The sequence below is a fragment of the Pantherophis guttatus genome, chromosome 1 (assembly GCF_059756535.1).
Source record: "Pantherophis guttatus breed Tessera chromosome 1, ASM5975653v1, whole genome shotgun sequence".
In the NCBI taxonomy this organism is placed as follows: domain Eukaryota; kingdom Metazoa; phylum Chordata; class Lepidosauria; order Squamata; family Colubridae; genus Pantherophis; species Pantherophis guttatus.
Window position 1 is genome coordinate 118385496 of NC_142063.1, and position 20387 is coordinate 118405882.

At 41.6% G+C, this 20387-nt stretch overlaps 1 protein-coding gene across 2 annotated transcripts in view; it reads left to right on the top strand.

Moving 5' to 3' along the window:
• The window catches only part of DNPEP (aspartyl aminopeptidase), a 43806-nt gene that overhangs the window by 19910 nt on the left and 3509 nt on the right, over window positions 1–20387 (top strand). The window contains exons 1-11 of one of the 2 annotated variants that reach the window (XM_034433782.3): window positions 814–960; window positions 1169–1244; window positions 3978–4066; window positions 4226–4339; window positions 4652–4777; window positions 8578–8708; window positions 10728–10812; window positions 10971–11075; window positions 12021–12098; window positions 17204–17287; window positions 18418–18578. In XM_034433782.3, the coding sequence (XP_034289673.1) occupies window positions 955–960; window positions 1169–1244; window positions 3978–4066; window positions 4226–4339; window positions 4652–4777; window positions 8578–8708; window positions 10728–10812; window positions 10971–11075; window positions 12021–12098; window positions 17204–17287; window positions 18418–18578 (1055 nt within the window). In that variant the 5' untranslated portion in view covers window positions 814–954. Of the gene's footprint in view, window positions 1–813; window positions 961–1168; window positions 1245–3977; window positions 4067–4225; window positions 4340–4651; window positions 4778–8577; window positions 8709–10727; window positions 10813–10970; window positions 11076–12020; window positions 12099–17203; window positions 17288–18417; window positions 18579–20387 lie in introns of those variants that run through there. The other variant, XM_034433781.3, reaches the window with a different exon arrangement.

Here is a 20387-nt window from a genome sequence, read left to right on the forward strand (position 1 = left end):
CTTTCAAATTATTTCCTTAAACTGGAAGATGAAGTAGCTTTCTATAAGACTTTTTTCCATGCTGAAGGCATTGGGCTACATGACAGTAGAGATGATCTTCTGTTTTGCAGCTTCGCAACTTCCTAAATCAGTTTAAAAAATTAAAGCAGTCTTTATAAAAGTTGGATAGGGAAGGGGGACTATGAGGGACCAATGGAAGTGTTTGGGACCCACGGATAATATATTGCCTACCCAATATATGCCTGGCTAGGTGGCTAAGACGCTGAACTTGTCAATCAGAAAGGTTGGCAGTTCAAATCCCTAGTATAGGTCTCCTGTGTGAGCAGCGGGTTGGACTAGATAACCTCCAAGGTCCCTTCCAACTCTGTTACTGTTACCTGTTACCCTTGATTTGAAAGAAGGCACCAAAATCAAGCAAGGGTTAGTTTGTACAGGTCTAAAAGGCCTCTGGGAACTCAGAGTGGGATGGAGAAGAAAGCAGGCTATACCTGAAAATGTCTCGAGTCAAGCTTAATTCCTTGTGACTTCATACAGCTTTCCAGGCAGAATATTCTTAATGCTTTGCCACTGTCTCCTATAGCCCTGGGATAGCCTGGTGGCCTCCCATCCAAATTCACACCAAATCTGACTTGCATAGCTCTTTTGAAATCAGCCAAGATCGACCAGCTTCTGTCACCTTATCCCGAAACCAGTCATACATCAGGAATCGGACGCGCTTAGAAGAAAGAAGAAGGGCGCCTATATAGCTTCGGGAAATTTCCTTCCTTCGTTAAACGTACTAGGGCTAGGCAATCGGTCGTACCAAGGGACACCTGCAGAGGGCTCCGACCCACAGCTTCCCTTCCGAAGTCCCCAGCAGGCCGAGCGGTGGCGGGTGGAGCCGATTACACTCTTTCCGAGGCGGGGTGGCCCCGGGTAGCGGCGTCCTGTTGGCCTCTGGTGGGGGTGCAAAGCATGCAGGTAGAGTAGAAGCGGGAAGCGCTTTTCGCGCCCTCAGCTCGTTCGCTGCGGGGAACGGAGATCGCTCGGAGGGCGGGCTCCGTTCGGGTGGGCGATCGCTGTCGGGTCGTCTAGTTCAGCGGGGAGGCAACCGTAGGGGAGACCCGTTTGGAGGGACCGGGATGGGGCGAGTCCCGCCTAATTCGCCTTTCCCCCCCCCCCTTTCCAGACCAGCAAGCAAGCGGTGCAGGCGGCGGCGCAGGAGCTGCTGAAGTTTGTGCACCGCAGCCCGTCCCCTTTCCACGGTAAGGAAGGCATTCTGCGAAATCGGGACCTTCGCCGCCGACCCCGGTGTCACCAGAGAGAGGCCTTCCCTGGGTGGCTGTGCGCACCCTTGCCCGGCTATTAACCAGGTTTATGGTGCCTTTTCTTGAATCTCAGGCCTGGTCTCACAGTTAACATGTAAAAAACCTCTGTATACCTCTTGATTTTTAAACATTGCCCCCTTTTCAGATTTTTTTTTAGAATATTCGCGCAGGATTAAAGTTAATGGACTAAAAAGCAAGTTGAATGAGGGATGTTTCTGCGTTTGGTTTGCCAGCATTGTTACCGTTTCTTTTTCTTAACTCCTGTGGTTTTCCCTACTATTGTCTTTCTCCACCTCCACCCTCGCAAAATAATGTTTTCTTTGAGTGTCCCAATTCTTCTGTGCCACTGCAGTGTGAGAAATTATTAACTTGTCTTTTATCATACTTGTGAGCATTAGGTAGAACAAAGGATAACCTTCTTATTTCTTCCTGAGCCTTTATAATCTTTTTTTTTCCTGCAGAACTTTGTTCCTTGTCTTATCTGCAAGCCATGCTTAGCATAATTTGATATTGTTGAATCATTAACAGCACCTTAATTACTTCTTTGAAGCAGAAGCTCACACTTTTTAAAAAATATAGAGACAATTTTTAATATCCTTAATCTTCCCTTCTCTATGCCCGTAGGATTTACTATAATTTGATAGTTGGCAGACTCCATCTTTAGAATGACACTTGTTATCAAACAACAAATTATCTTAACTATTTGAACAAAATTCATAATTTTGCCCAATCCTTTTCATTGCTGTTTTTCTCTCGCCTTTGTTTAAAAAAAGGTAGAAATTATATGTGCACTTTGCCGACAGATCTTATTATTCCTGTCTTTTATAAGTTGCTAATAGAATGTTTGTGTACTTTTAATATTAATTTTTGTACCTGCATCAGAATTACTGAACTGTAACCTCTGAAGCAAAATAACACCATTCCCAAAGGCCAAACACACTTGCTTATTATACAGGTATTGTGGGCAGGAGCATCTGCAAGGGAGGTCAAAAGGGTTAGACGATGTAAGCATTCCCCCCTTTTGTATGTGCATTGTGCCATCACAATGTATGAAAAGGGTGAAGCTTGCAGTAAAACACCTGCTTTCATCATTTTGACAAAAGTATCAGATTCTGCAGACGCCTCTGACTGTAGGCACATTCACACAAAAGATTAAGTTACTCAGGCAGTGTAACATGAGCATGCGCCATGGATACAAATTCCAGCTAATGTTAACCAGAAATGGTGGCTGCTTCAAAATAGTCGGGAAGCTTAACAGAAAAGCCACAAATTGGTTATTAAGGAGTTGTGCGGAAATGACCCTAGATGTTCATATTAAATAACCTAACTGGTTTAGCATATTTGCATCCACGTTTAGCATCCAGTGGTATTGGTTAAGGTCCTCTCCTCTGCATTAAAATGTTTTTTTTAATCTATTAAATCTGTATGCCACCCATCTCACCAGCAGCAACCCTAGGTAGCTTATAGACATTCAACTAAAATGCACTATAAAATATTAAAACAATAAAATAAGGATCGTAAATTTAAATTTCAAATAAATTTGAATTCAGTTAAAATTAAATTCAAATAAAACTAACCAGGATGGAGAGGAAGGGAGCAAAGTGGGGTGTTACCTATTCCATTAGCCACCTCCAAAGTACTATATCCCCAATAGGACCCCAGGCTGGTTGGCATAGCCATGTCTTCAAGGCCTATTGGAAGGCCAAAACAATCCATTTCAGGGGGAATGATGTTCTAGAGGGTGGGAGCCATAGTGGAAAAGGCTCTTCTGGACTTCGCCAGCCCCAAATCCTTGGCTGGCAGGGTCCACTGCATGCTCCTTCTGCCAGTGTGACTGGGGTGGAGTACTCCCATTGGAAATGTACTCATATACTCTTTTTAAAGCATGGCTTCAAAGAATCATTAAAATAAAATAAAAAGCTCTGTTTCTTAGAATTTTTTAAAAAGAATCTTGGATTAGGGCACTGAAATTATGACGGGAAAATTTGGGAAGAACCTTTAGCAATACATTCTCTAACACGCCCAGAGTAAATATTGAGATTTCATGCTGATGAGGAATGTATTTAAAAATCCAAGATGCAAAATGCATCGTATTTGCACTATAGGTATATGCATCTCTTGCATGCAGACGTGTATTTCTGATGTAACCGCTTTGTTTCTATCTAGCCTCTTTGCTTCTTAAGTAATTGTCTTATTTCATTTTGTAAGTATCTTGTACATTCTGTCTTGATCTTCAATCCAAAATGTAATAAATCAAAGTAACTGCATTAGACTTGGCAGAGGAAGATCACATCTTGAGGCCTTAGGGCCAAAGTTATGTTGACAGTCTCTGGACAACCTTCCTAATAATTATAATCCTAAAATTGCTCACCAGGCTTATTGACCGCAACTTTCAGTATTCTCAACTGGCTTGTCCAAAAGCTGGGTGACAATTTGGGGAATTGCAGTCCCGGCCCAGGCAGTGGTAGAAGGCTGCCCGAGGATAGCCAGGATAAGATCACCATCACACATCTTTTTCTAAGCTGGGTCAAACAATTCTGATAGCCTGATGTGCATCAGTAGAGTTGCATCGCATCCTGTTAATTTGGAGGTCACCCAGAATTGTGGAATTTTATACCAGATGCCTTTGCTGTTTCTTTTTGTGATTGCTTCTGCTTTTCCTTCCTGCAGTGGTTGCTGAATGTCGGAACCGCCTGCTTCAGGCTGGTTTCCAGGAACTGAAAGAAACTGAACACTGGGATATTAAGCCTGACAGAAAGGTGTGGAGAAGGAGGGACCTTATGACTTTTCTGTACCTTGCTTCTGATTTATGGTTGTGTTGGGGTGGGGTGGAAGTACCTCCAGCTATTTCCCTGAGGGACAAAGCAAAATATTGATGTCTCCATTTCTTTCTGTACCTTTATTTTTTTTGGCCTCAGTATTTTGTGACCCGAAATTTTTCAACGTTGGTTGCTTTTGCTGTGGGAGGACAATTCCAGCCAGGTAATGGCTTCACATTGGTTGGAGCTCACACTGACAGTCCCTGTCTGCGGGTAAGCAATGATGTAATCCTTATCTGATATTTTTGCTCTTGGCTGGATTTTTTTTCCTCCTTCTACTGATTATCTTAATTTTCCCTGCTATCACATTCCTCTGATTGTGCTTCAATCAGTACGGCTTCATCTTCTTTTCCTCTTAACAGCTACAATTTTCTATATGGTGGCACTATTTCTGATACTTGTTGGAAGGATTTCTGTTTTTGTACTTAGAGCCCCATTCTTTTAAAAAAATGATATTAAGATGCCACGTAGTAATTGAACATGGCTCTTGGGGGAGACCTGAGATTATGGTTGTGTCTCTTCTAGGTGAAACGGTCTTCAACATGTAACCAGGAAGGTACAGTCCAGGTGGCTGTGGAAACATATGGAGGTGGTATCTGGAACACCTGGTTTGACCGTGATCTCTCTGTGGCTGGAAGAGTAATTTTCAAGGTCAGTCCTGCCTGAATTCTTATTCTTCTACATTCTTAGATTTGTACATTTGGAAAAGAACTTGAGGCTCATTTCTTTCTCCATCCAGTATTATAAGAATGTCACATAAAAATCTACTCTTGTAATACCTCAGTGTGTGGCAACAACTCTAGTGGATTTCTTGCCATTGACCCCAAGAAAACAGAACAAAAAACAGATATTCCACAGGAAATAGGGCAATTTTCCCAAAGTGTCTTAAGAAGGTATAGGTCTATAATGTGTATTAATGTGTATAAATGTGTGTTGGCATTTAATGCTCCATCCAAACGTCAACGTTTATGTTGTAAAATAGATTTTCAGAGCCTTGTCTTGTAGAATACTTGTTTTATATTAATTTCTTGATTGGAAATAGAAGCATTAATATTCTAGAGAGGGTCTGTAAGACCATATGCATGGTGCAAAGCCCGACTTTAACATTGTTTGAATGGAACTAAAAACCAAAAATGACTAATACATTCAAAATCTGATGTTACTTCTTTATCAGAGATGCAGATCTGTCCACCTCCACCTGAGCACAGAGCTTCCAAACAAAGCCAATTTTGTTTTTGTATAGAATTGCTTTATTAAGACATGCTGGTACAAGAGGGGAGATATAGGTGTGATTATAGTACTAATGAAATGGAACATTAGTTATTTGCACATGTTCAAAGAAGTTAATGTTCTCTTCATTTAATATGCCTGGAAACAAAAATTGCTGCTGTTTGCAACTTGGAATATATGGACAAGTGACAGAAATAAAAATATGTCTGTTTATTTTCTGTCTGGATGAGAAAATTGTTCTTAAATTATATTAAATTGGGTGCCAGATACCATTTTTCCTTTTGTCTTTAAAAAAATTCTGTTGCTGCAAATGCCCATTTTTAAACTTAAAATTTTATAGAGTCTTTAAAGGGGTGCTCTGCATACCTAATAAATAGATATTAACTTTAGATAGGTACATTTGTGTATATAAAGTTGCAAGACTGGTATAAACAGTCTTCAGGGATTCAGCCAATTTGCACCTATTCAGGAGAACCGGTTGTTAACTTTCTAAGCAGTTCGGAGAACCTGTTGTTGGAAGAAATCTTATTTTGTTTTTTTCCACTTTACAGGGCTACTCCTGTAAGGAAGGCAGGAAGGAAACATTCTGGTGGTGTTTCTAGCCTAATCTTTATTGCTCTGCTTATAGAAACTGCCTCTCTGGTTAACCCTTATTACATTGTAACAGTAAGGTGAAGCGCCCATCAACGTGAGTGACATTGAGGCCACACCGAGCCACGCCTACCCAGCTGGTCATTAGGGCAAAGAACCAGTTGTTAAATTATTTGAATCCCACCACTGGCTGTAAGTATTAGGTTTAGTTCTGAAACCAGTATGTGACATCAACAAAACCTCTTAAGGATTCCCTGGGAATTAATTAAAACTAGGGATTTAAACTTAAAGTTTAAAATATTTGCCTTTTAGTGTCCTCTGTCTAACTCGCTTCCCATTTTAGTTTCCAAAATTAGGTTTCCCATGTTACTCAGAGGAGCAAAGCATATATTCTGCCATGAGAAATACTCCTCAAGTGTCAAATGTTGCTTGAGATTCAAAACTCAAGAGGAAAAAGAGAAGAAAATCCTTTTACTGCATCTTAAAAATAAGTTTAGCAAGGCTGTGTTTGATTGCTCTTGGAGGAATGGTGGGAAATTAATTTTATCTTCTTAGGTTTGAAAAAATAATACAGGAAATTGCGCATTGCATCTGATAATAAATAGGGAAAATAAAATTGCAGCTAGAACTTGTTTATTATAAACAGACTACTTTTGAGAAGACTTGCACACAGTAGTAATTTTCCAGGAGTATGAAATGAGTTTTGCCTTTATTCATGATGTTCTCGTGTTTTTAAGAACATCTGAAAATACATTCAAAATTTACACCTAGGGATATGCAGTGCTTTGGATTGGAAACAGAAGGGAACATGGGAGTGCATATTGTGCATGAGGCTCTGTGTCCCTTCCAAAACACTTTTTTTCTGCTTCAGATTTAAACTGCTACACACCCATGCAAAACTCTAGAAGGCTAGGATAGGAATTTCAGCAGTTGGCAAAGATGCATTCAGTGAGCTGCTAGTCTCTTTGTTTACCAACACTTGTCCCTCTTGACATGTGGTTTCTCAGGTACATACAGGATTTTTATTTCTTTAGGTCTGCTGTGTGAGAAGGGGACTCTTGAAACCTTTAGGATTTCAATATGTATAAAGAATATGGAGCCATAGAAAATACTGAATCAAGTCCTTTGGGCTTCAAGTTTAGTAGAAACACACATACCAAGAGTTTGTTTATGCGGCAGGTTTATGCATCACATTATTTGAATTGGGATATGTTGAAAAAACATGATTCACACATGATGAGGTAGTATAAATTAGGATTTGCAAACAATAATGATTGCATTTGTACAATATGCAATCATTTGGGATCGGCTAACCAGAAGGATTGCCTTTTTCCAAGAGAATCTACCCATCCAACTCAATCTAGCAGAATGGGCATGCTGCAGATCCCTTCAGCCGAAGGGGACTAGATGGGCTTTTTCTGCTTTGGTTCCTGCCCTATGGAACATCTTCCCTTTGGAGATTAGAATGGCTCCAACCCTGGTAGCCTTTCGTAAAGCCCTAAAACCTGGCCATGTTTCTGACCTTGGGCTGCTGAATGTGTCAAGAGCCCCCTTTCCTGGTTTTATTGCTAACTGGCCAACTATCTCAGCTGCTATGTATATTTATTTTTGATGTTTTCATTGTTTTTTCTTGTGTTAAAATGTTTTTAATGACTTACTTGTAGTATATTTTTTGAATTGTAAACTTTCCAAAGTCATTGGTTGAGATGGGTGGCTATAAAAAAAATGAATGAATGAATGAATGAATGAAAACCCAAAGAAGCTCTGTTACAGCCAGCATATATCATGCCAACTATAAACATATGCCAATAAGAAGTGTAGATGATCTCTTCCTTGCATTCTCCAGATGTTATTCCCAGAATTTTATGCCATCAAGATGGCTGGCAATTGTGGGAACTCCATTCCCAACATATCTGGATTACCAAATTATGTGAAACTGGTTTAAGGACTTGAAAATTTATCAAACGGTCAATAATTTCTAGATGAAGAGGTGAAGGCACTAAAGTATGGTAATATTCTTGCTGGATGGAGATGGATAAAGATTGGTTCTAAAACTTGGTATTTCTTTCTGTGTTGAAATCAGCACACATTTCATTATGTGCTACCTCGAGTATTTCTGCTTAAGCAGACTAATCTCTGAAGAATAAAATTTGTTGCACAAAAAAATAAGAGTCCTGTGGAATTTTTGTAGCTTTGTAAGTCAATAACAGTTCATGAAAAGTTCATCTTGAAAAGAACTTGAGACTGAAATAGATATGGTATAATACAAAGGATTTGTCTTCAAATCACCAGTTTCTTATTTGGCAGCATTGTTCTTAAGGATTGTTGCATTTCCTCTTTAGCAGCCACTAAACACTGAGGCTGGGAAATTAAAAATAAAAACTCTTCTGTTAAAAATCAGAGCCATGAAATTCCCCATCTCTTCTTAGTTAAAGTTCAATGATGCGTTTATTCGGACCATTGGAACTTACTTTCTTTTGATAACAAAGCTAAGACAGAATTACTTGCTGGAACTGTTTCCTGAAGAAACTGTGTAGCTTTCCTCTGTGCTACCCTTTTTTTCATCATGAGATTTATAATCATGGAGATCAAACAACAATGGTTCTATACTTTTTTCTTTTTCGCTGCAGGACCTGTCCACAGGGCGGCTGGAGCAACAGCTAGTGAGGGTGGAACAGCCCATTCTCCGCATCCCAAATTTGGCCATCCATCTCCAGCGCAATGTGAATGAGAGCTTTGGACCAAACACTGAGCAACACCTGTGAGAGAGTAAACAGTCCTTGTCCTGCACTGTCTCAGACAAGGAGCCTTTCTTGGAAGCTGTTATGTTGGGTCTAGTCAGCTAGTCAGCCTTTAGGATCCCAGGAGCCCCGTTTATCGATTTCCTTTTCTAGCAAGAGCTACAGTGCAAAGGAGCTTTGCTGGGTTAGACCAAAACTGTATTTATTGCAGTAGCAATAGCAATAGAACTTAGACTTATATACTGCTTTATAGTGCTTTTACAGCCCTCTCTAAGCGGTTTACAGAGTCAGCATATTGCCCCCAACAATCTGGGTCCTCATTTTACCCACCTCGGAAGGATGGAAGGCTGAGTCAACCTTGAGCCAGTGAGATTTGAACTGCTGAACTGCAGCTAGCAGTCAGCTGAAGTAGCCTGCAGTACTGCATTCTAACCACTGCGCCACCTCGGCTCTGTATGTTGTGTTGTTAACACACTGTCAAACTAAATGGCTCTAGGAAATCCACAAAAAGCAAAGCACAAGTGTGATAGTTCAGGCTCCCTACTATTCTTCACCAGTTGGGGAACAACTTTGTATGTTTATTAAATGTATATGTGTACTCTGTGCTATGTGTTGTAGTACTGAATCCCGCAGATTAACTCTACGCTGTGGACAAAAGTTCTGATTGTCCCACACACGCACACACACACACACACACACACTCACACAGAGAGTAATCTTTTATTGTGTACGATTCTGGAGGAAGAATGTTGCAGTTTTATCAAAGTTTGTAAGTGGGATTCAGGAAGGGCTTTTGCCAATGTGGCATTCTGAGTTGCTAAACACTTCTCCAAGAGATCTGCCTTAAGGCTTTCCCCTGCAGCTTTTCTCTTCTCTTTTAATAAAACCAAATAATCCTCTGGCAAACAAAGTATGAATTATCCGCTTTCAATATATATGATACTGCTTTTATTACGAGCCCCTTTGATTTCTCTTGGTTAAGGTAGTTGCTATTAAAAGTAAAGTCCACCTTAAAATAAACATATGTAAAGTATAATGTTGGACCAGATTAACTCAGAGCAGATTTCTTGAAGCTGTGGAGTATAAGTATTGCTATTTTGTCCCGTTCCCTGCTGGACAGAATAGAATCATAAGCAAGAGTGTCTTCATTCAAGAGCACCCAGCTAAAAGACTGCTAGAAAGGGAAGGCTTGATTCATTTCTTGGCAATTCACTCCATGGGTTGAATACTACTTTTCAGATGATCTTTGATTCAGAATGCTCCCACAGATGGGAGCGATCTTTAGTGATTTCCCATCTTCCTGCCTTTCAATTTCTCTTACTATCCTAGAGGACCCACAGTCCTTTGGAACAGTTACTGAGATGGGGAAGGAAGGCTACAAGTTCATGAAAAGTTATGAAGGTTGTCTCTTCCTCCAGTCAGCTAGCAGCCTTTCTCCTCTGCCTTGGAAACCTCTCAGGATCTGACCGTGATCTTCACACTTTTACTTGAGGGCTTAGTTTGCATTTGTAGTAACTGAATAGAAGGATGGAGTCTGCCAAGGGAATAGAGTTCATCTCACAGTAATTTTTTTGTGGGGGGATGGACATGCTCACATTTTCTTTCAGAAAACCGCATCTGTATTCAAAGGAGCCTTGTTCTGTCTAGAAGTGGTGAACAAGACCTCTCCTACTACTATCCAGGCTGTTCTCTAGCTCTTGGATGCTTTAGGAGTACTCTCTCTGAATGTAATGATGGCAGAGAATCCTGAGAAAAATAGGAGAAATATCTAGAGTAGTTTTCCAAACATCACCGCCTTTAGGTCAGTTGGACTAGATCCCCATCTCTCCCCAGTATTTTGCAGATTGAGAATAACAGATGATGTAATCCAGGATTTCTGGACACTACCTCTATGAGGGATGAAAAGTGTATAACTTACTAGCTACATGCAAGGTGTTCTGCTTGCTTCCTCAGCTCTGAATTCTGCTAGCTCTGTAGCTTTAACTTCTAAGGTTCTCCAGGGAGCAACTCATAACAGCCAATTCGTTGGCTTTTCACAGGGTTCCAATTCTGGCCACTCAAGTCCAGGATATATTGGAGAAGGGTGACTCCATAAAAGAAGACAGCTGCACCCAATCTTTCCAGGTAAAATAGATTGGATAAGGAGTGCAGTAGACTCATCAGTCTGTGTCAGTCATAAGCTGTTGGCTGAGAAAGGGGATAATGTGAAGGAAAGCCTGACTCCATCACCATAGAGTGTTTCCCAGGTTGTTGCGCATTTCTAACTTCTCTTTTTCTACCAGAATCGCCATGCTCCAATTCTGATCTCCCTTCTCTGCTCCCAGCTGGATGTGAAACCTGAACAATTGGTGGAGATGGAACTGTGTTTAGTAGATACCCAGCCCCCAGTAAGCACAGCTTTATTTTTATTTTTTTACATTGCTACATAATGAGTTGGGGTGGAGGTTCATTCAGGTAGCTTGTGCTTAGACAGCCCTACCTTTTGAAGGGCGGGTTGCAAGAGAGATGAAATCATGTTCTTCTGTAATACAGCTTGAGTTTCTAGAAATTCCATTAAGTGAGATTTGTCAGGAGGTTGAGATTTACTCCACCTTCATATTCTGCTTTGTTCTCATTTATTTGCTCACACATAGACAGTATGAGAGATACATAGATGAGGGTATACTAGGAAGGACAAAAACATTTCCCAAATTATGGTGATGCAGCTGCCAAGAAGGTAACTGATGTTTGAGAAAGTATGAACAAGAGCAAAAGAATGAGAAATAATTCTTGTATTTTACCTTGGTTATGCCTGCCTTGGTTATACCCCTTTTAGGGTATTGTGTCCAGTTCTGAGCATTGCAATGCAATCAAAATGGATCTCAAACAATTTAAGACAAGACAGTGAGGGGCTTGGAAACCCAAGTCCTATGAGGAAAGTTTATTCGTTTGCTTATGAGATTTGTCCACTGCCTGAAATCTAATGGATTCTAGGCAGTTTACAGAACTGGTTTAAGATTGAGAGGAAGTATAATAGCAGTCCATAAGATTGCCAAATAGACTTCTTTGTCATCTCTAAGGGCAAGACGAGAGCCATTGGATTGAATCTGTAGGGATTTAGGCTCAAGTTAGATATTCGGAGGATTCTTTAAACAATAGCAGTAGTCATCTGGGCTACCTCAGAACATGGTATGTTTCTCCTTAGTGTAGTCTTCAAGCAGAGACAAGATAGCTATCAGGCCAAAGTGCTTTAGCAGATCCTATAAGCGGGGCATTAAACTAAATGTCCTCCAAGATCCCTGTAAATTGTATCATTCTATTTTTTTTTTTTTTGCCACATGACTTCCCCATAGACACTGGGTGGTGCCTTCAACGAATTCATATTCTCTCCTCGCCTGGATAACCTCCACAGCTGCTACTGTGCCCTGCAGGTAAGTAACTTAAGTGACGGGATATCAGGAGGCAGTGCTGCTTTCTTGTTGCTGTGCTGTTATCTCAGCACCCAGGAAAGGGCTACACCGGAACGTACACCATGTTTCTGCATGTTAGCTACATGTAGTAACTAACGCTAAGTAACTATAAGAGCCGAGGTGGCACAGTGGCTAGAGTGCAGTACTGCAGCTACTTCAGCTGACTGCTAGTTCAGCAGATCAGTGGATCAAATCTCACCAGCTCAAGGTTGACTCAGCCTTCCATCCTTCCGAGGTGGGTAAAATGAGGACCCAGATTGTTAGGGGGCAATATGCTATTTAGTATACTGTCTTTGGTGTAAGCCGCCCAGAATCCTCGGAGGCATAGAAATATGACTAATAAAAAAATAATAAATAGTCCTTGACTTACGACCATTCCTAATCACTGAAGAAATGGACTTATGATGAGTCTTCGCAACTGTTGCAACATCCCTGTGGGCATGTGATCAAAATTCCAACTAGCATGTATCTACTACGGTTGCATGTGTCTACTACGGTTGCAGTGATCACCATTTCTGACTGCCCCGGGAGCTTCTGGCAAGGAAAGTCAGTGTGGGGAAATCCAGATTTGCTTAATGACAGATTTGCTTGACCACAGTAAAAAGTTGTAAAATCTCTGAGTAAATCTCTGAGTTCCATCCCACTTGTCATAAATCAAGGACTACCTGTACATACTGGTTTGCTCTCCATGCGTTGTCTGGTTTTCTGCTGTGCATTTCATCAGGCTTTAAATGAAAGTCACTTTGGGAGCCCATATGCACCAGCGTCTTCCTGCAGGTTGAGCTAAACAGATGAGGTGAGGATCGTAAGCCAAACCCTCCGGTGTCCCAAAAGTTCCTGGTGCTCAAGGGGGCTGTATGTTTTCTATTTTGTGTTCCTGGCAGAGGTCTCGGCTCAATATTATCTTCCCTGAGCTTTAAAAAAAATGGCTCTGCATCTGCGGGTTCCGTTCCTTGAAGGAGATTGCTACTCTAGAAGCCTCTTAGGAAAGCCATGCAGCTGAGATCACCTGTTTTGTACATACATGTGTGTCGGGAAAGGGCTTGTGACCCTCCCATCACAAGACCTAATGACCGTGCAAAGCCCTTATAAGCAGAAGAACACCAGTACTGACATTCCCTAAATTCCACTGAAGATGGTACCTAGCCTGGTAACAAAATATTCAGAAAACAACCCACAAGCTACACCTGAGCTACAGCTATTTTTTTTTTTAATTTGATTTATATGCCGCCCTTCTCCAGAGACTCAGGGCGGCTTACAATGCGTTAAGCAATAGCCTTCATACTTTTTGTATATTTATACAAAGTCAGTTTATTGCCCCCATAATCCGGGTCCTCATTTTACCTACCTTAGAAAGGATGGAAGGCTGAGTCAACCTTGAGCCTGGTGAGATTTGAACTTGCAGTAATTGCAGGCAGCAGATGTAAGTGGACGTTAATAATAGTGCTTTAGTCTGCTGAGCCACCAGAGCTCCTATTTGCTACTATTGCAGGACTTGTAATGCGGGGGGATTGGGAAACTAGACTGTTGTTTTTAACTAGGCTTGATGCTTAAAGATAGACCGGATAGATAGATACAGGGGAACACAGAGGGGAAAAATGTCCTGCAGACAAACATAGAAGGGGAAGGAATGGCACAAGGGAAGGGAAGCTACCCATTGGCCTCCCTATCAGGTCCCTTCAGACTTAGTTTAATGAAGGAAGGCAAGGTAACGGTGAAGAGAACTCCTCCAACCAAAACATCCTGTTCTTCAATGCTGGGTCAATTGCTGATTAAAACATCTAATGCGCATATCGCTGAAGCTTGGCTGAACTGAGTTATTCTGTTAACTCCCCTCATCCAGCTTTGTCTCCATGGTGTAGCATGCTGGGACCTGACAGCAGGGAGGGAGAATATCAACATCCCCTGCACCTCAGGACAGATAACTGATTTTGAATATGTACTGCTGCTTTGGACGGCCAGGAGAGTTTATGCATATTATTTCCTCTATTTTTCACAGTCTCCTTCTGAGCTCTGGAATGACCTTGGATGACCTATGGTTTCTGTTCTAGAGCACCTCTTAACACAGTGGTTCTCAACCTTCCTAATGCCGCGACCCTTTAATACAGTTCCTCATGTTGTGGTGACCCCCAACCATAAAATTATTCCTAAAACCATTGAAAATATATGTTTTCTGATGGTCTTAAGCGACCCCTGTGAAAGGGTTGTTCGACCCCCAAAGGGGTCGCGACCCACAGGTTGAGAACCACTGTCTTAACAGAACACGTATGCTTCAGATCCATGCATGGACCAAATGTACTTTGGCTGGGTCTGTGCACAAATGAAACATATGGCTTGGTCCAGGGAAGGCTCATGTACATCCAGACCTTGTACAACCCCTGTACATAAGATAGATCTGTTGGATCAGGCCAAGGCCCATCTTATTCTAGCAATCTTGTTTCTCTGCAGTACTTGTAAGTGGGAGATGGCAACATCCTCCTTGTCACTGCGGTATTTCTATAACATCTGGAGGTATGCTGCCTTCAACCTGAGGGGCCACATAGAGCCTCCCACTTCATTTAACCTTCGCAATGATGTTTTCCAATCCTGCTTGTTTAAAACCAAGTTATTGGCCTAAAGGTTGAATCATAGCAACTGGACCAATCTTTGTTAGTCTGAGATTCTTCGTTTGATTGAATCTTCATTGACATATTGCAACACATTTTGGGGAGGAACCCCTGAAGCTGGTGTGGCAAGAATTGGTACATTCCAACGACTGTCTGCCTAACTAATTTTGCTCTGACTGATGAAGTTGCTTGGATGAGCAACGAAATGTCTCAGATTAATAAAAATTGGTCCAGTTGCCACGATTCAACCTTTATAGACACCTTTGGTGTCGGTGATTGAGTCTTCATTGACATTCAAGTTAGTGGCCATTTTGTGTGTTACGGTAATGAATTCACTGTTAATTATGCATTTATGAAGAAGTGCTTCCACTCAGCTTTTTCAGATGGTCTCTGGTCCTAATATTTTGAGGAAGGAAGACAGGACACACTCTATATCTTCTCCCTGCCATGTTTTTTATAAAATCCAGCATGTTGCCCCCAGTTGCTTTTCTTCTCCAAGCCAAGAAGTTTCCAATGTTCTATACTGATAGAAAAGATATTCAAGCCCTTTGATAATCGGCTGCCCTTTTCTGCACAGTACTTTTTCTAACCCTGTTGACCATTTTTCAAATGTGGAAGTCAGAACTGCATTCACTACTGCTAATTTAGATATACTGCAGCTTTCTATAGATGTTCAAATTTTTATGTTTAGTCACTTTGCTAATGACCCAGGACACAGAATTTGTCTTTTTCATCGCTGCCACACACTTGAGTTGATATTTACAAGTTCCTTTGCATGATCAGTTATAGACCAAGTCCCATCAGTGTATATGCAAAGTTAGTGGGATTTCCTCCATTAAACCTGAACTAACTTGAATTGATTTGCCATTTGGTTAACCGTTCACCCATAAATGGTGAAATGTTCTGGAGTACTTCACAGGTCCTTGTTCTTTACCACTTTAAAAGTTTAGCATTGCCTCCAAACTTGGCCATTCATTGCTTATCTCAGAATCATGATTGATTATTAAGTTAAAAACTAATGGTTCCAATTCAAATCCTTGAGGGAGGGATTCCATTTCTTACCCTGTTACACTAAATAAAGGTTGATGTATTCCTACTCTTTGTTTCCTCTTTAACTAATTAGCAATCCATAAATGGCAGTCTTAACCCATAGCCACTAAAATTAAATGGAGCCTTTGATGAAGAATTCTTTCAAAGACTTTTTGAAAATCTAAATCAACAGTGTTAAGAGTCACCTCAATCATGTCCCAGTTGACACTTTATAAGGCTCTGCTGATCCTAGTTGTTTACCAGACATAAGTTAAAGTCACAAATGAAGGCAAATATATGTGCCCCAGGATAATGTTGCAGGATTTGATCTAGGTTGGTCACCAGGACTATGCGCTAGAGTAGCCCAAAGTACACATCAGAGTTCCCTGAGAATGGGCTTCAGCACGAGTCTAAAAGCTCGGAAGACTAAGCTTCTGTTCCTGGGGACTGACCCAGATTGGATTCTGCAATAAATTAAAGTGATGATATTACTCTTTAAAGCCCTAAATAAAAGTAAGATTCATCTGAGGGACTGCCTGTCCAAACCTATTCAGCCAGTCAGTTGTTCAGGAGAGTGCCTTCTGGAGATCTTAGTGCAGTCAAGAGGCTCACTTATTTGGCAAAAAGGAGACCTCCAGTGTCCCTCCCAAACTATGGAATGCATTTTTCTCACCTACACGCTTTTGGTGTTTACAAATTCCATTAAGAGTTGAATATGCAGAGACCAACAGAGCATCCCAGAAAGGTTGATTGACTGAACAGATATTAAAACCAGGTTTCTCTGGGAAACAGACACAAAAAGGGAATAATCTTGCCATTTTAAATGTGGAAGTGGAAGTAATTGCACGTTTATGCATACAGAGCATTAACATTTAACAGCATCTTTAGAAGGACAGGAGAGAAACGGTACAAATTGAAAGATTTGGAGGAACTGAACAAAACTAGTTGGCCAACTTAGATAGAAGTCAGCATTTTTTAGCAATTAGTACCTATTACTTACAGTTTTATTACCTTCTTATTTCTACCAGTGCAATGGATTTCTGACTTAGAAGTGGGTAGTGTTAAGAATTGGGTTTAGAGGAGCTACTTCTGTTCTGTGAGCTGCAAAGGGCTTAGAGGAACTGGAAAGAAATCAAAACTCTCTATTTTCCTAGGCTGGTATATTTTTCCAGATGGGCGTTTTGGAAGAACACTTAGTCAAGACTTACAAATAGACTTCCTTGCTGAGTGGGAGGTATAATTCAGGTTTCTTTTTGTATGAATGATCTAGCTATGAACTGCAGATCTTTCCTGTCCTAGTCTTTAAGCTTCCAGAAGCTCCAGCGTTGTTCTGACTGATACTAACTCATAAGCCAGGGAGAAAGCCAGCAGAAAGTCCTTAGGCGTTACCTGTGTTATCAGTTCACCTTGGTCCCTTGTCTGCCCCTTCAGGCTTTGATTGAATCTACCGATGATCCTGACGCTCTCGCCCGAGAGCCAAATGTGCGCCTGATTGCACTTTACGACAATGAAGAGGTTAGTGGTAAGCTCTTCTTCTGGATAGGAAGTTGAATATCCTATTCTGATCTGAAGGAATACTTAACATGGTTACATCTAATATGGTTGGGAGATTATTATTTTTTAGCACACTTTAAATCCCTTGATGTCCAAAAATGATAAGAGGCCCTAGCTGGTGATGCTATGAGGTAACGAGTGGAACCAAAAATTTCAGCCAGAAAGGTTGGCAGTTCAGCAGTTTGAATCCCTAGTGCCACGTAATGGGGTGAGCTCCCATTACTTGTCCCAGTGTCTGCCAACCTAGCAGTTCAAAAGCATGTAAAAAATGTAAGTAGAAAAATAGGAACCACCTTTGGTGAAAAGGTAACAGCGTTCCGTATACCTTTGGCGTTTAGTCATGCCTGCCACATGACCACGGAGGCATCTTCGGACAGCACTGGCTCTTTGGCTTTGAAACGGAGATGAGCACTGCCCCTTAGAGTCAGGAACAACTAGCACATATGTCCGAGGGGAACCTTTATCTTTACCTTTTAAACCCCAAAAGTTTAAAAGGTAAAGGTCCAAAAATGATAAGAGGCCCTAGCTAGTGATGCTATGAGGTAACGAACCAAAAATTTCAGCCAGGAGGTGGGGGTAATTTAAGGAATGAAATGAGTTTAAGCCACTCTCAGATTGTCCTGATTTAGAGCAGCAGCATATCCTATCCTGACCTGAAGGAATACTTAACATGGTTAAATCTAATAGACAACATGGGTTGGGAGATTTTTTTGAGCACACTTTAAACCCCTTGATGTCCAAAAATGATAAAGAGGCTCTAGTTGGAGATGCTATGAGGTAACTAGAGTGGAACCAAATATTTTAGCCTGGGGTGGGGTTAGTTTAAGGAATGAAGTGAGTTTAAGTCTCATCTCTTAAGCCACTCCCAGATTGTCATGATTTAGAGGAGTGGGAGGGCATTTAAAAAAGAGCTCTGAAGCCACACACCATAAAATAAGATTTAAAAGGAGGACGTCAGAAAAGCGTGCCAAAGAGTGCCATGTAAAGGGGGATAACTGAAACTTAACTCCAAATTGGGATGACAGTTAAAATTCCGGTACCATCAAAACACTTCTCGATAGTTCGCCTTTTGAATGCCACCTTTCCGGCAGGTTGGTTCAGAAAGTGCTCAAGGGGCTGCATCGCTCCTCACGGAGCTCATCCTTCGTCGCATCTCAGCTTCGCCCCAGAACATTACAGCCTTTGAGGAAGCAGTGCCCAAATCGTGCATGATCAGTGCAGATATGGCTCATGCGGTGCATCCCAATTATGCGTGAGTATGTTAATGGACAGCGTGAGACAGTGTATCAGGGCTGGGCAAGCATGTCACTCAGCATTGGACATTCTTACATGCATATTTCATCACAAGGAGGCAGCTGCTTTCAATGAACTTACTTTACATGTGTTACCCCCAATTCCATCCTTCGGATTGTATGAATCTTAACAGGGAAAGCTACTTGAATCATAAAACCCTCAGACTCTCTTGTAAGCTGCTTTTGTTGTACTTTTCCCATAATATGGAAAGCCGAAGGGATATTAGCAATCTCCCTATTACTTTGGGGTTACAGGTAGTCCTCGACTTAAAACAATTCGCTTAGTGACCGTTCAGAGTTACAACAACATTGAAAAAAGTGACTTATGACCGTTTTTCACTTATGATCATTGCACCGTTCCCGTGGTCATGTGATTTACAGTCGGCTGGTTGACAACTGACACATGTATAATGGTTGCAGTATCCCAGGGTCATGTGATCAGCCTTTAAACTTTTGCAGCCTTCTGACAGTCAGTGGGGAAGTCAGATTTACTTAACAACCGTGTTACTAATTTAAGAATTGCAGTGATTCCCTTAACAAACGGGGCAAGAAAAATCCTAAAATGGGGCAAAACTCACTTAACAAATGTCTCACTTAGCACCATAAATTTTGGGCTCAATTGTGGTCGTAAATTGAGGACTACCTGTACTTGGAAATCACAGAGATTAGATGACTGACGTTCCTCTCCAAATTATAGATGATTCCCCACTATAGATATTTATGTGTGTATTTAATGTCTATAGACATCCATATCTTAAACAAGTGACTGAGCAGCAAGCAATCATAAAATAAAATCAGTACCAATATCATACAAAAATAAATATGTACGGCAAGAAATGGCTGAGGAAAAAAATGTCATCATAAATGTCAATATATCCAGGAAACGGGGCCCTTAACACGCTCGAGGGCCCAGGCACAAAGCCTGGTCTTCGAGTCCTTATCCTCAGCTCTGAGGGGAGAATGTTCCAGAGGGCAGAGAAGGCACATTTAGTCCTCACCAGCTGACCTTCCTTGACTTATGGAACCCACAGCATATCCAGCCTGTGGGACCAAATTGGATGTGTAGAAATCGTTAATTTTGTTCCTGGATTTTATTTATTTATTTAATTTATTTATTAGTCACATTTTTATGCCGCCCAACTCCGGAGGGATTCTGGGCGGCTAACAACAGAGTATAAAACAATGCGAACAATATCCCATACAAAAGTTTAAAAGAAAACATTGAAACCCATACACTCCAATTCGTGGCTGGGTCTCGCAGGATCACCATAGCGAGATCAACAGCCCCAGGCCTGCCGGAAGAGCCAGGTCTTCACCGCTTTCCGGAAGACCAGTAGGGTGGGGGCAGTCCGAACCTCAGAGGGTAATTGGTTCCAGAGAGCCGGGGCAGCCACAGAGAAGGCCCTCCCCCGCGGGCCCGCCAGCTGACATTGTTTAGCTGATGGGACCCGGAGGAGACCGACACTGTGGGATCTTACCGGTCGCTGGGAGCTATGCGGTAGAAGGTGGTCTTGAAGATAGCCTGGTCCTAAGCCATGTAGGGCTTTAAAGGTAATAACCAACACCTTGAATTGCATCCGGAGACTGAGAGGAAGCCAGTGCAGCTTGCGGAGAATTGGTGTAATGTGGGTGTATCTAGGTGCACCCACAAGAGCTCGCGCGGCTGCATTCTGGACCAACTGTAGTCTCCGAACACTTTTCAAGGGTAGCCCCATGTAGAGCGCGTTGCAATAATCCAACCGTGAGGTGACAAGGGCATGAGTGACTGT